This window comes from Gymnodraco acuticeps, unplaced genomic scaffold (assembly GCF_902827175.1).
Source record: "Gymnodraco acuticeps unplaced genomic scaffold, fGymAcu1.1, whole genome shotgun sequence".
Classification (NCBI taxonomy): domain Eukaryota; kingdom Metazoa; phylum Chordata; class Actinopteri; order Perciformes; family Bathydraconidae; genus Gymnodraco; species Gymnodraco acuticeps.
In genome coordinates, this window is record NW_022991017.1 from 204,269 (window position 1) to 215,875 (window position 11,607).

Sequence of the window (11,607 nt, forward strand, 5' to 3'; positions counted from 1 at the left end):
GTGATAACAGAGGGACATTATTGATGGATAGAAAGAGGGAGTAACCCTCTTCGGATCACAGCTTTGAGAGATCGCCGTGACTTCCGTAAATATTAGTCTTGGCAAATATGGAGAGGTTGTTTATCTTCATACGGATCTATCGTTACCCTGATTTTAAGATCTGTCCAGTGTTTCAGCTTTATTTATTTCTTGAGCACCGCTGATAACATGTCCCACGATCACTCCCTCTACTTTTGTGTCTCGAGTGCCGGTGTTCTCACACACAAGCGTGCGCACATTCGCACCAACAAAAACACACACACAAAGCGGAATATAGCAGAAGCAGAAACATGTATATTTCTAGGCAAAACACACACTGACTGACTTCCCACGGACAATATGTTAACAGTAGGCACTAAATACCCGACTGATGCACCTCACGTCTTCAAGACCTTGCTAAAAACATCGCAGAAGAACGCCCCCTCAGGCTCTCCCTCACAGAGCTGAACTGACCAATCAGAATCTGGGTCCCGCCTGCTTCATTTGCCTATGGCTGACTAGTTAACGTGTTGGCCATATGAACGGCAACTAGTTAACTAGTGGATACATATTGCAGCTTACACGTTAACTAGTGAAGGCAAAATGTTCACTAGTTAACTAGTTGAATCCTGTTTTGGTCTTCTAAGCTGACTAGTGAGGCTCAAAATGTGCACTAGTTAACTAGTGAGGTCCAAATTGTCCACTAGATGCACTAGTACAATTATTTTTACCTTACTAGTTAACTAGTCACACACACACTTTAGCTCACTAGTGAACTAGTGAACTAGTGAAGCCTTAGAGGAGTCACTAGTAAACTAGTGACACAGATGTTTTTCTTACTAGTTAACTAGTGGAGGGTATTTTTTCTCACTAGTGAGGTTTTGTCATAAACATGTTAGACTTTGACCTGACATGTTACACATTTTTCTTACATGTAAGGCCTTTCCTTCAACTAGTTTGGCTTTTTTTGCACTAGTGAGCAACTGTATGCAACTAGTTTGCTATTGATTCAACATGTATGTATGGCAAGCCATTTGAGTATTTATTCAATTTCCTTGATATCAGACGGCAGCGGACTACACTAGTTGGCTCTTTGATTTCACTTGTTAGATATATGGTCAAACTAGTCAGGCACTCTGCTTTACTAGTTGAATAAAACATTTCACTAGTCGCTCTTTTTCAGCAACTAGTGGCACTTTTGTCCGACTAGTTAACACGTATGCCTTACTAGTGACGCCAGGAGCAGCACTAGTAGCGCCAAAGTCCCAACGTGTAAGCTTTTTGATGAACTAGTGGCCCTCTGACCGTACTAGTGACCCTAAAAGTCTTACTAGTTAACTAGTGCACTGCAAAAGCTCTGACATGTTAACTAGTCACACAAAAGAAGCACAACTAGTTAACATGTCAGAGATTTTGCAGCGCACTAGTTAACTAGTCGCACCCAGAATCACTCACTAGTTAACTAGTAAAGGCAAAATGTTCACTAGTTAACTAGTTGACGCCTCTTTTGACCTTACTAGTTAACTAGTGGGGCTCAAAATGTCTACACGTTAACTAGTGAACCCTTTGCCTTTTACTAGTTAACTAGTGAGAGAAGTTTAAATTCCACTAGTGAACTAGTGAGGCTTAAAATGTTCACTAGTAGCACTAGTGGATCCCAAATGTGCACTAGTCACACTAGTTGCACAGAATGCTAATGAGGAGGAGGGGAAAGAACGCATCAAGGTCTCCTATTGGCCCTAAGCTATAGAGCGCCACCCAGCCCAAATAGTTTATTTAAGAGCTTAAATACACTGTTTTAAAATATGACCATATTTACAAAAATATAAAACAAAAGTATTTGTGTAATTATGATCATTGTATATCAAATTAGGTAAGAACATTGAAGACTTTCTTAAAATTAGAAAGTTGCCTTAGGACTGCAGACACGAATATAGATCCTCTTTAACACATTTTATTAAACTGCAATTTGAAAGGTGCTTGGATTAGATTAGCATTGTGATAACAGAGGGACATTATTGATGGATACAACGAGGAAGTAACGCTCTTCGGATCACAGCTTTGAGAGATCGCTGTGACTTCCGTAAATATTAGTCTTGGCAAATATGCAGAGGTTGTTTATCTTCATACGGATCTATCGTTACCCTGATTTTAAGATCTGTCCAGTGTTTCTGATTTATTAATGAGCACCGCTTATAAAATGTCCCACGTTCATATACTTTTGTGTCTCGAGTGCCGGTGTTCTCACACACAAGCGTGCGCACATTCGCACCAACAAAAACACACACACAAAGCGGAATATAGCAGAAGCAGAAACATGTATATTTCTAGGTAAAACACACACTGACTGACTTCCCACGGACAATATGTTAACAGTGGGCATAAATATCCGACTGATGCAACTCACGTCTTCAAGACGTTACTAAAAACATCGCAGGAGAATGCCCCCTAAGGCTCTCCCTCACAGAGCTGAACTGACCAATCAGAATCTGGGTCCCGCCTGCTTCATTTGCATATATAGGCTCACTAGTGAACGTGTATGGCCTTCACGTTCACTAGTGAGCCATATGAACTGCAACTAGTTAACTAGTGGATGCATATCGGTCTCCTATTGGCTCTTAAGATAGACCTCGCCCATCAATTTTCACAGAAGTTCAAACACAAGATGGCGGGCGTTGTACTGAGACGTATAAGAAGAAGATGTACTGAGATTCAAAGAGCATTTAATCAAGGATCTTTGGGCCGAACAGAAGTTTACGCTATCAACAGCTCTATAGCTAACGTAAGAAGGGTTGGAGATACTATTGGCGCCCAGGCTGTGCAGGATATAGTTCAAAGTCTCACTGATCTCAGATCTTTCATCTCCGGACCTCAAGCTTCAAATGCCCTACATACTGGTTTCCATGCAGCACACCTTGTGCATTCAGGTGAATTACTAACTAACATTGATAAATGACTTGCCTTGACTTTAGGGCTGTACCTGAATATTCGAATATCTGAATATTCGTTCGTTGGAATACTATTCGGGTTTCAATTTCGTTATTCGGATATTCGTTTTGTTTGTTTTATTCCCGTTTTTTCTTCAAATTGAATTTATTGAAATCTCCAATATCAACGTAAGAGCTTGTGCCTCTTCGGGGGGTGCTAACACTTAACCATAAACGTTATCGTTTACTTTCTCCGTCTTTATATGTAGATATTACTTTTCTCCGTTAATCTCCGTCACGTTGTTTCCAAAGCAACAACAACTTCCTGTCAACAGCGCTACCTCTCCTTCAAAATAAAAGCATGTCCATGAATAGGAAACCAACTGTATACAACTGCAACGAAAGTAACAAACACAATGCGATATCTTTTTCAATTTCAAAGAACACAAATTGGGTTAATAACTATAAAACAAGAATACTGTAGAATAACAAAATTAATGCCGTGATTACACCAACATACACGCGTTGAAGCAGTGCGCTGATGATTACTACGCCACTTTTTTTACCAGTTTATATAACTTTGAACTCACATGAATATTAATGTGACCTGTTGTTAACAGACTTACTTAACATTTAAAAACTCATTGTTCTGTTGATGAACGTTCTGATGAACTGTTATAATAATTATACATGTTTATATAATTGATATTATATATTTTCCTTTTTTATTTCCATATCATAAGGAAGACGAGGAAGACCTGCTCTTGACATAACGAGGGGGCAAATTGAGCTGCTCCTAGGTCAAGGTTTTACCGTGAGAGCAATGGCAAGGATGTTGGGCTGTTCCTCCTCATTCCTTCATAAAAAAATGATGTCTTTAAATACTTCAGCAAGGAACAGATTCACTACCATTAGTGATCCTGACCTAGAAGAGCATGTCAGGAGACTCCACAACCAGTTTCCTAGATCAGGTTCAGAAGTAAGCATACTAGTTTATATTCCCTTTTAGAGTTTTAGAGTTTGTTTATATATAACATTTTATAGAAAATGTTCTGTATCTTATTTGTCTTTTTAAATTAACCACTTTCAGATGATGAGGGCATACCTACACGCAGAAGGGATTGTGGTACAAAGAAGAAGAGTTAGAGAGACTCTAAAGCAAATCGATCCAGCTGCAGCAGCACAGAGATGGGGCCAGACTGTGGCTAGGAGAACCTACTATGTGCCCTTTCCTAACAGCTTGTGGCACATAGATGGCCATATGCGTCTCATTCGGTAATCAGCTCTTGAATTTGAAAGAAAGCAATTATAGTAGTAATTATAATCTTCTAATCCAGCCTAGTTTTGTTTATTATTTTCCTCTTTCACTATATAATCTCAATCATTTTCTTATCAACAACATTTATAGAAGTATTGGATATATTGAACAAATGTTATAAAGATAACCTTTAAGGTATTTAATGTAATGCATTAATTCCTTGTTCTATTCATTCGATTATTTGCACAGGTGGGGGCTTGTGACACATGCCGGAATTGATGGGAACTCCAGACTCGTAACTTTTATCAACTGCGGCACTGACAACACAGCTTTGACAGTGCTAACCCATTTTGTTCGAGCTACCTGTCGGTATGGGTTACCATCCAGAGTCAGGTCTGACCACGGCGGGGAGAACACTCTAGTTGCCCTCTTGATGAACCTTCTACAGGGAAACGGAGAAGTGAGGCACATTACAGGCCAATCTGTACACAACCAACGTATTGAGCGTCTTTGGAGAGATGTTTTCCAGCAGGTTGTGCACTATTTTTACACACTTTTTTATTCCTTTGAAGATGAACAAATATTGAACCCCGAAGATGACATTCAGAAAATGGCACTACAAATCGTTTTTAAACCAGAAATCCAAAAAAGACTAGATTTATTCAGACATGCGTGGAACAACCATAGACTAAGAACTGCTAACAATCGTACACCAACACATATTTGGATGGAGGGCATGCTAGCCAACAGGGAGCAACATTCAACAGCTATAGACAATGTCTTTGGAAATGATCCCTACAGCCAAGAAAATATTGAAAATGGCTTGGCAAGACATGGCATACGGCTCGATCAGTTGCAAGCAAACAATGATGATCTTGAACGAGCAGTGATAGTGCCACAACCACACATTATCCTGAGCTCTGAACAACAGCAAGATCTCCAAAATGCAATGACTGGAACAACTGACTTAAAGGACAGGTATCTGCTTTGTGTTAGACAGATTCAAAACATGCTCTAATTGAAAGAACATAATGTGACTACAAAAAACTATTAAGTGTGAGGGGATATTATTCACTATTACTGTAAATGATAGGCTACAAGATATAACTCCAAGAATAAACGCCCGTTTCAAAGAACCGACCTGTGTCTGTGTCGTGAAGAGAGCTACAATGACCATCCACACTCCTCCCCTGCTTCTATCTCCCTCCTCTCCTCTTCTATTTCCAATACCGTTCTCCCCAACTACACTGGGTAACACCACTGAAAATACACACTAGAAAAATGACTTTTTGGTTCAGTAAATAATACTTTTAACACATGTTACTTGTTAGACGCTTTTATCCAAAGCGACTTACATACTCAATACTGTGGGTGAAGTGTCTCAGGGACACAACGACATGCTGACTGCAGTGGGACTCGAACTTGCTATCTTCTGATTTGAAGATCAGCGCATTAAACCACTGCGCCACACACCTCCCATATTATGTGTTTAAATTCTAGAAGAAATTACTAATGTTCTTTTACTCAACATCTCTCCTTTTATGTAATGTGTTACTTGAATTTGCAAGTAATTTGTTATCTTCATTTTGTTAAATGTCATTTAAATCATAGCACCAAGTAAATGTAAAATCAGATTTATTATTCCTATAGGTGGATTTACAGCATATGTCAACATACATATCATGTTTGAAGTACTTAACAAATCAAAGGAATGGAACACAATTCTGAGCTTCCGAACCACGCTAATACAAGGTCCCTCTTAAAACAGGGCCAAGTTAGAAGTTACTGCTCACAGGACAAGAAATTGTTTGCCACTTGAACGCCCATAAAACTGCAACTTGTAGAATGACTTAAGTTTATGAACAAATAAAAACAACAAATAAATGGTATTAACATCAGAGCATTTATAAGTAGGGAGTCAAAAATGAACCGTCGAGAACAAAGCAACAATTGAGGTATCATTAGTGCACTTCCTGAACGCAGTTTCCATATTTATGGCAATAATGTCAAATTTCACCCAGTGCAAAATTGCAGTAATACTTTCTCCCTCATCTTATCGTCATACTCTGCACACCCTCCCAATCCTCCTCCTCTCTTCCTCCTTGTCTATTTTTCTAGACCTTTAAAAAGCCCAACGAGTCTTTCACTGACTGGTTCAGTATGTTGTGAAGCTCTTGTTCCTCTGTGATGCCTCTTGGTAGGAACAACGTCATAGCACAGGTTGAGGCATATGGCAAACGACGCACACCGGCCTCCTGTGTATAAAAGTCAATGGAGGGCTTGTTTGGAAAGCCAAGCGTTGGAACTTCATCTGCCCCAGTGATGAAAATCAGCAGGTCCTCAAATGTCAGTTCAGTCAGTTTGTCTGCCAATGACAAAAGTGTATATTGGAATATTTATTTTCATTTTTAAAGTCAAATGTGGAACATAATAATATCACTAAAGTAATTTAACATCAAACATTAATCAATAATGTAGTTTACATTTATTTGGCTTTATGGTATATTGACATCAACATGTGTATTTGCCCCTTTTTGTATTTGCATTAGCTACATTGATATTAAATTAAATCGATTTTCTGTTTGTAAAGCATCCATCAATAACAGTATTTACTGAGTTATAGTCATTTCATATGAGGTGCTTTTACATTTTCCTTAAGGTATAAAATGTACCTTCGATGAGGTTTAGGACCAACTCCCAGCTGTATATCGTGTCCTCCTCTTTTTCCCGGTGATTTGTTCCTCTTGGACTGTATTCATATTTTAATATGGCCTTAAAGGAGGATTTTGTCAGCGGGGTCCTCATGTTGGTGAAGCAGGGAAGGAAGGCAATCCAGTTGTTCCTGACCAGGTCCCACAGGTTCCCAAAAGCATTCATGCCCTCCGTGAATTGGTTCACCATCTTGGCCGTTCTATAAGCCAACAAAGATCAAACATGTATATAACCTGAAGAAAAACTGATGCGTTTTTTTGGAAAGGACTAAAAAGCAGTAATAATAGGAAAGAGCATACATAATTTGCAACATTTTAACCTACGTTAAGGAAAACACAAAATATTCAGTGTTCAAAATGTTAAATATTAGTAGCATACAGTAAGTTATGGCTTTTATATTAACATTGTTTTATAATGTCTATGATTTTATATTTTTTTGTTTATAAGTGTTTTTGTTTACCTGAGAAATATGTAGTGCTTAACTACATAGGAATAAATCTTCGGAATTTCTCCGATAGTGGCACTGAAGATGCCAGGGATGCCACACTCAGAGATCCAGTCCCCCAAGTCTTGCTGGAGGGCAGACAGGTCCTCTGCAGTCTTGCACTGTAGGATCTTAGAGATAACATAATGTAGCCGGATTGATAAATTACAAAGATTTAGTGGAAATGCTTTTTATGCTTTTACAAACTTTCACTGACCAAGAAGGAATGTATTTTCTTCTATCAAATCCTAACAAATATTAATTAATAACATAAAAATAATCAGGCACCCTTTTTGCTCTGCTTTGAACATCCGGATCAGGCAGCACACTGCAGTCAAATTGCTCCAGTTGAGCCTCCTGGCCGCACATCAGCTGGTACAGGCTGGGATCCAGGGCTTTGATACACGGACCTCCGTGTGCCACTGACCACGCAATTAGGCGGCCTGCTTGGAAATACTTGTGGCCATCTAATGCCGCTTGGTCATAGGTAAGGAAGACCTGACCAGCCTTTCCCTCGAATATTCCCATGGTTGTTTGTACTTCTATCATCAAGAGTCTACAATAAATCAATTGAGAAAAAAATACAGTACTATAACTTTGCAGTCAACCTGAAAACTAGGACACATTATGATTAAGAATCATACACTAAATGAGGTTATTCAGACCTGAAAAACTCTCTCTGTGGTCCACCCATGTCATCTCCATCTTCTCCTACAAATTCTATGTAGGGGGAATTGTTCCAGCAGAATGTAACCCTTGAGATGGCTTTTATTGCACTCTCAAGAAGTTTCTTCCTCCTGATGCAGATATTACTGACTAGGCCATCAGAAACGAATTCCTTTCTGAAGTCACTTAAAAGGACGGCCAGATCCACTTCTTCCTAAATCATTTAAAATGTATAAAGTCCATTATACATGACTGGTGATTGGTGAAGAGGGGTTGTCTGTCTTGGGTACTGGTGCTTTCGGAAATGTAGCGAAATTATTGCATTTAGTATGTGTCATTATCAGTTCCCGGAAACAAATGTTGTCCTATTTTTTAATAATGACAAATAAAACTTACCACGGGAAAGACATAACTTTCCAAAGTCCCAAAAGCCTCGTCCTCGCCCTCTTCCTCCTCATCAGAATCATCAATTAAAAAGTCATTGAATGAATTCCTAGAAAAAAAACATGTTTCTTTATTTTAAGAGGATATATAATTAATTATTATAATATATATATATATAATTATATATAATAATATATAAAGGATGAGAACAGGGTATTCAGTTAGCTTACATTCAAAACCAATACACTGTGTTAATTATGTATAAAACACCATTATCTATAAATACCTGTTTGGTTGTTCCAAACGTGACCTTCTATAAAATACCTTGAAAGTAAAAATGGTGCATGAAATATTAATGTCCTTATTACAACGTGTATATACACTACAAATACTGAACTATACAGCCATATACAGTAAAGCTTTACCTCTGGAGTCCCAGCATTTACCCATTGTGCGGAATGCAAACTTTCCACCTGTTGATTGACAAGAGGTAACAATTACATCCAACTGTCTTTTACTATGTTTATTTTCAAAAATCTCCTGAGATGAATTCATAATAAGATATTTTTTACATACATCAGCGTCCATAGATACAGAAGTTGATGGGGGTGTGGGAGCAGTGGTTGATCCCGCAGTTTCAGTGGCGGCCGAGGTAGAGGCAGCCGAGGCAGAGGGTGCTCCTTCTGAATCAGTGGCCAAGGTAGAGGCGGCCGAGGCAGAGGGTGCTCCTTCTGAATCAGTGGCCAAGGTAGAGGCGGACGAGGCAGAGGGTGCTCCTTCTGAATCAGTGGCCAAGGTAGAGGCGGCCGAGGCAGAGGGTGCTCCTTCTGAATCAGTGGCCAAGGTAGAGGCGGCCGAGGCTGCTCCTTCTGAATCAGTGGCCGAGGTAGAGGCGGCAGAGGGTGCTCCTGCAGGTCTAAGGGCCGCAGAGGCAGAAGATGAGGCCATCTGTGGGTTGGATGATAAAAAAGTTTAGGAGAACTTGATGGACGAAACAAGCAGCTTAAAAAGTAACCAATATCAATCTCCTAATATTAAAGAATTAAGTATAACATAGATATATGTAGAATTTATAACATAGTAACAGTAGTAAAGAATAGGCTCAAAACAACAACTCACCACTAACAATGTTGGTATGTCTGCCTGCGGGATTATATAAACCCTGCTCCTGCCAACAGATCTTTTAAGGTCTGCCATAGTAGTAGCCTGCAGTTGCGTTAGTAGCCTGGAGTTGCCAGCTCTTGCCAGAGTGAACCCAATCATATTCAAGGGAATTGTAGGAAAACTTTGACAAACATAGCTGTTGAACTCTAAAAGAGTCATTGAGAGCTTGACATAGCTTCGTTCTGAAACAACCCCTTGCTGGTCATGAGCTGGGATTCCTGTAAAAAAAAAGAAAAAGAAGGTGTCAGTCAATATACTGGCTCTATAAATAACTATGATTTAGATTCTAAGCCATATCGTGTCTTTATATGAAGTGAAAAATATACATCTATGAACATATGGTCAAAAAAGGTGCCATATGAATGAAGGCTCATCCTAGACATTGACTTTGTTATGAATGGAAAAAAGCTATTATTAATATTTGAACAATGTAAGCCAATGATAGAATAGGCATAATGTGTATGTGTTTTTAGGCAGTAAAGGTAAGCATTGCTGCCAAAAGTGGAGGTGATGGATTAAAGAGATTATTTTTTAATGTTTTCAACCTTGCACCCAGGCCATACAGAAATAATATTCATATCAAACATTGAAAAGTCTTCAATGAAGTTGAATGGTGTGCAAAAATTGTGTGCATTGTCTGTGCAGATAATGAATCAGTCTCAAGTGGATGCTCATTTTTCAAACCTATTTAATTATTTACCTAAACCTTCTCTTGACAGTCGGCTGCTCTCTGTAGGTGCTGGAAGGACGGATTGGTCCGCCAATGCCAACAGAAAAAGTCTCACCCTCCAAACTCCGGCAGATTCATTTGATGCCCCTGTAAAATGACAGAATGTACAATATTACACACGGTTATACAAAATAAGCACCACTCAAAATTGAAGAATTGTATTTAATAAATTGCTCCATTGAGTCTGGAAAGGAGGGAGAAAATGTATGGATGACCATTTTTATGTGTAAAGTTCTTTCTCTTGCTTTACTTATCGTCTATCCTATCATTTTGAAAGAAAGATAGAGGATGACCGTATGATACAGCTACGGAATGTAATGTCCTAAGCCATGATATAACATTTAAATATTTCACAATTGAAATGAAATATTTTGTTAATACTGATATAGCCTGTCTATAGCACAAATAGCAGCTATATTTAGTGGAGTATGCTATTTGTAATAACTGCTTAATTGTCATTAGAAAGACATAACAAAGTTGGTATCCCTAAGTATAATTGACCTGTTGATTCAAGGACGTTAGCATTTATACTTAAATTGAGTTGTCATAGTTCTCACATTTTTGTATAATTATGAACAAGTTATCATATTCCTGTTTAAAGATTTGAGGGAGCTTCTCACATAACATTCAAGTACACTACTGCTTAAATACTTTTACGACTATTGCTTAAATATTGTCATCATTACAACTGTAATATTTATCCAGTTGGTTTAAAATACACAACTTGTCCTGGCACAGTAAGTTTATGTAGGCTTTATGTAGGCTACACAGCAGTAGTTAGCTTGCTCTTCCCGGCTCAAACTTCAAATGAAAACGTTAAAACTAAACTCGATACATTATGAATCCACTGCAAATGTAACGTGAACAAAACTTTTTAAATAAGCTTGCCTTGCACTATATATGATTTAAGACCAATGCATCAGCACAATATGAAATGGACAATGCTAATGCTCATGCACATTTAAGAACTGATATAGCCTACCCGTTGTTGGTGCCCTCCGACGCCTCCGGAACGTGCTCCTGGTGACTCGCAGAACATTGTCGTTGCGCTGCGCTGCGAGATCCCTTCTGGCAACGTCGAGCGCATTAAAAACGCGATTCATTACACTGTTGAATTCCTGAGTGCCATTTTCGTTTTCGTCTGTCATAATGTTCCCAAGATGTACCACACCACTCATTAGATTTGCCAGAAATGAAATGTAACAGACACGAGACTTACATTATAAGCAGTGGCGGCTGGCCTATAGAGGGCGCTAGGGTGCCG

General features: G+C 38.8%; 3 protein-coding genes across 5 annotated transcripts; 1 reads left to right on the forward strand and 2 right to left on the reverse strand.

Moving 5' to 3' along the window:
- Positions 1–2,625: 2,625 nt before the first annotated feature.
- On the forward strand, positions 2,626–5,339 carry LOC117559479. 2 transcript variants are annotated; one of them, XM_034236266.1, is made up of 4 exons: positions 2,626–2,945; positions 3,689–3,924; positions 4,027–4,220; positions 4,453–5,339. In XM_034236266.1, exons 1-4 carry the CDS (start codon positions 2,684–2,686, stop codon positions 5,219–5,221), a joined length of 1,461 nt encoding a protein of 486 aa, XP_034092157.1. In that variant the 5' UTR covers positions 2,626–2,683; the 3' UTR covers positions 5,222–5,339. The 2 variants fall into 2 exon arrangements, with proteins under 2 accessions (XP_034092157.1, XP_034092159.1); XM_034236268.1 differs by having other exon boundaries at positions 2,633–2,945; positions 4,036–4,220.
- Positions 5,305–9,149, reverse strand: LOC117559480 (G2/M phase-specific E3 ubiquitin-protein ligase-like). 2 transcript variants are annotated; one of them, XM_034236269.1, is made up of 9 exons: positions 9,026–9,149; positions 8,875–8,922; positions 8,736–8,773; positions 8,462–8,558; positions 8,065–8,279; positions 7,688–7,955; positions 7,376–7,530; positions 6,876–7,114; positions 5,305–6,568 (listed from the first exon to the last, which is right to left on the reverse strand). In XM_034236269.1, exons 1-9 carry the CDS (start codon positions 9,035–9,037, stop codon positions 6,318–6,320), a joined length of 1,323 nt encoding a protein of 440 aa, XP_034092160.1. In that variant the 5' UTR covers positions 9,038–9,149; the 3' UTR covers positions 5,305–6,317. The 2 variants fall into 2 exon arrangements, with proteins under 2 accessions (XP_034092160.1, XP_034092161.1); XM_034236270.1 differs by lacking the exons at positions 7,688–7,955; positions 8,065–8,279.
- On the reverse strand, positions 9,087–11,607 carry LOC117559483. The gene is made up of 6 exons (XM_034236272.1): positions 11,563–11,607; positions 11,326–11,450; positions 10,314–10,430; positions 9,569–9,831; positions 9,210–9,397; positions 9,087–9,132 (listed from the first exon to the last, which is right to left on the reverse strand). Exons 2-6 carry the CDS (start codon positions 11,444–11,446, stop codon positions 9,087–9,089), a joined length of 735 nt encoding a protein of 244 aa, XP_034092163.1. The 5' UTR covers positions 11,447–11,450; positions 11,563–11,607.

Coding starts and splice junctions, on each gene's coding strand:
- LOC117559479 (XM_034236266.1), top strand. CDS start 2,684: ATGGCGGGCGTTGTACTGAGACGTATAAGAAGAAGATGTACTGAGATT. Junction 2,946..3,688: donor AGCACACCTTGTGCATTCAG/GTGAATTACTAA, acceptor CCATATCATAAG/GAAGACGAGGAAGACCTGCT. Junction 4,221..4,452: donor GGCCATATGCGTCTCATTCG/GTAATCAGCTCT, acceptor TTATTTGCACAG/GTGGGGGCTTGTGACACATG.
- LOC117559480 (XM_034236269.1), bottom strand. Junction 8,559..8,735: donor CGTTTGGAACAACCAAACAG/GTATTTATAGAT, acceptor TTTTTTTTCTAG/GAATTCATTCAATGACTTTT. Junction 7,531..7,687: donor TTCAAAGCAGAGCAAAAAGG/GTGCCTGATTAT, acceptor GTTATCTCTAAG/ATCCTACAGTGCAAGACTGC.
- LOC117559483 (XM_034236272.1), bottom strand. CDS start 11,446: ATGAATCGCGTTTTTAATGCGCTCGACGTTGCCAGAAGGGATCTCGCA. Junction 10,431..11,325: donor TCGGAGGGCACCAACAACGG/GTAGGCTATATC, acceptor GTCATTTTACAG/GGGCATCAAATGAATCTGCC. Junction 9,133..9,209: donor GAAGGAGCACCCTCTGCCTC/GTCCGCCTCTAC, acceptor CCACTGATTCAG/AAGGAGCACCCTCTGCCTCG.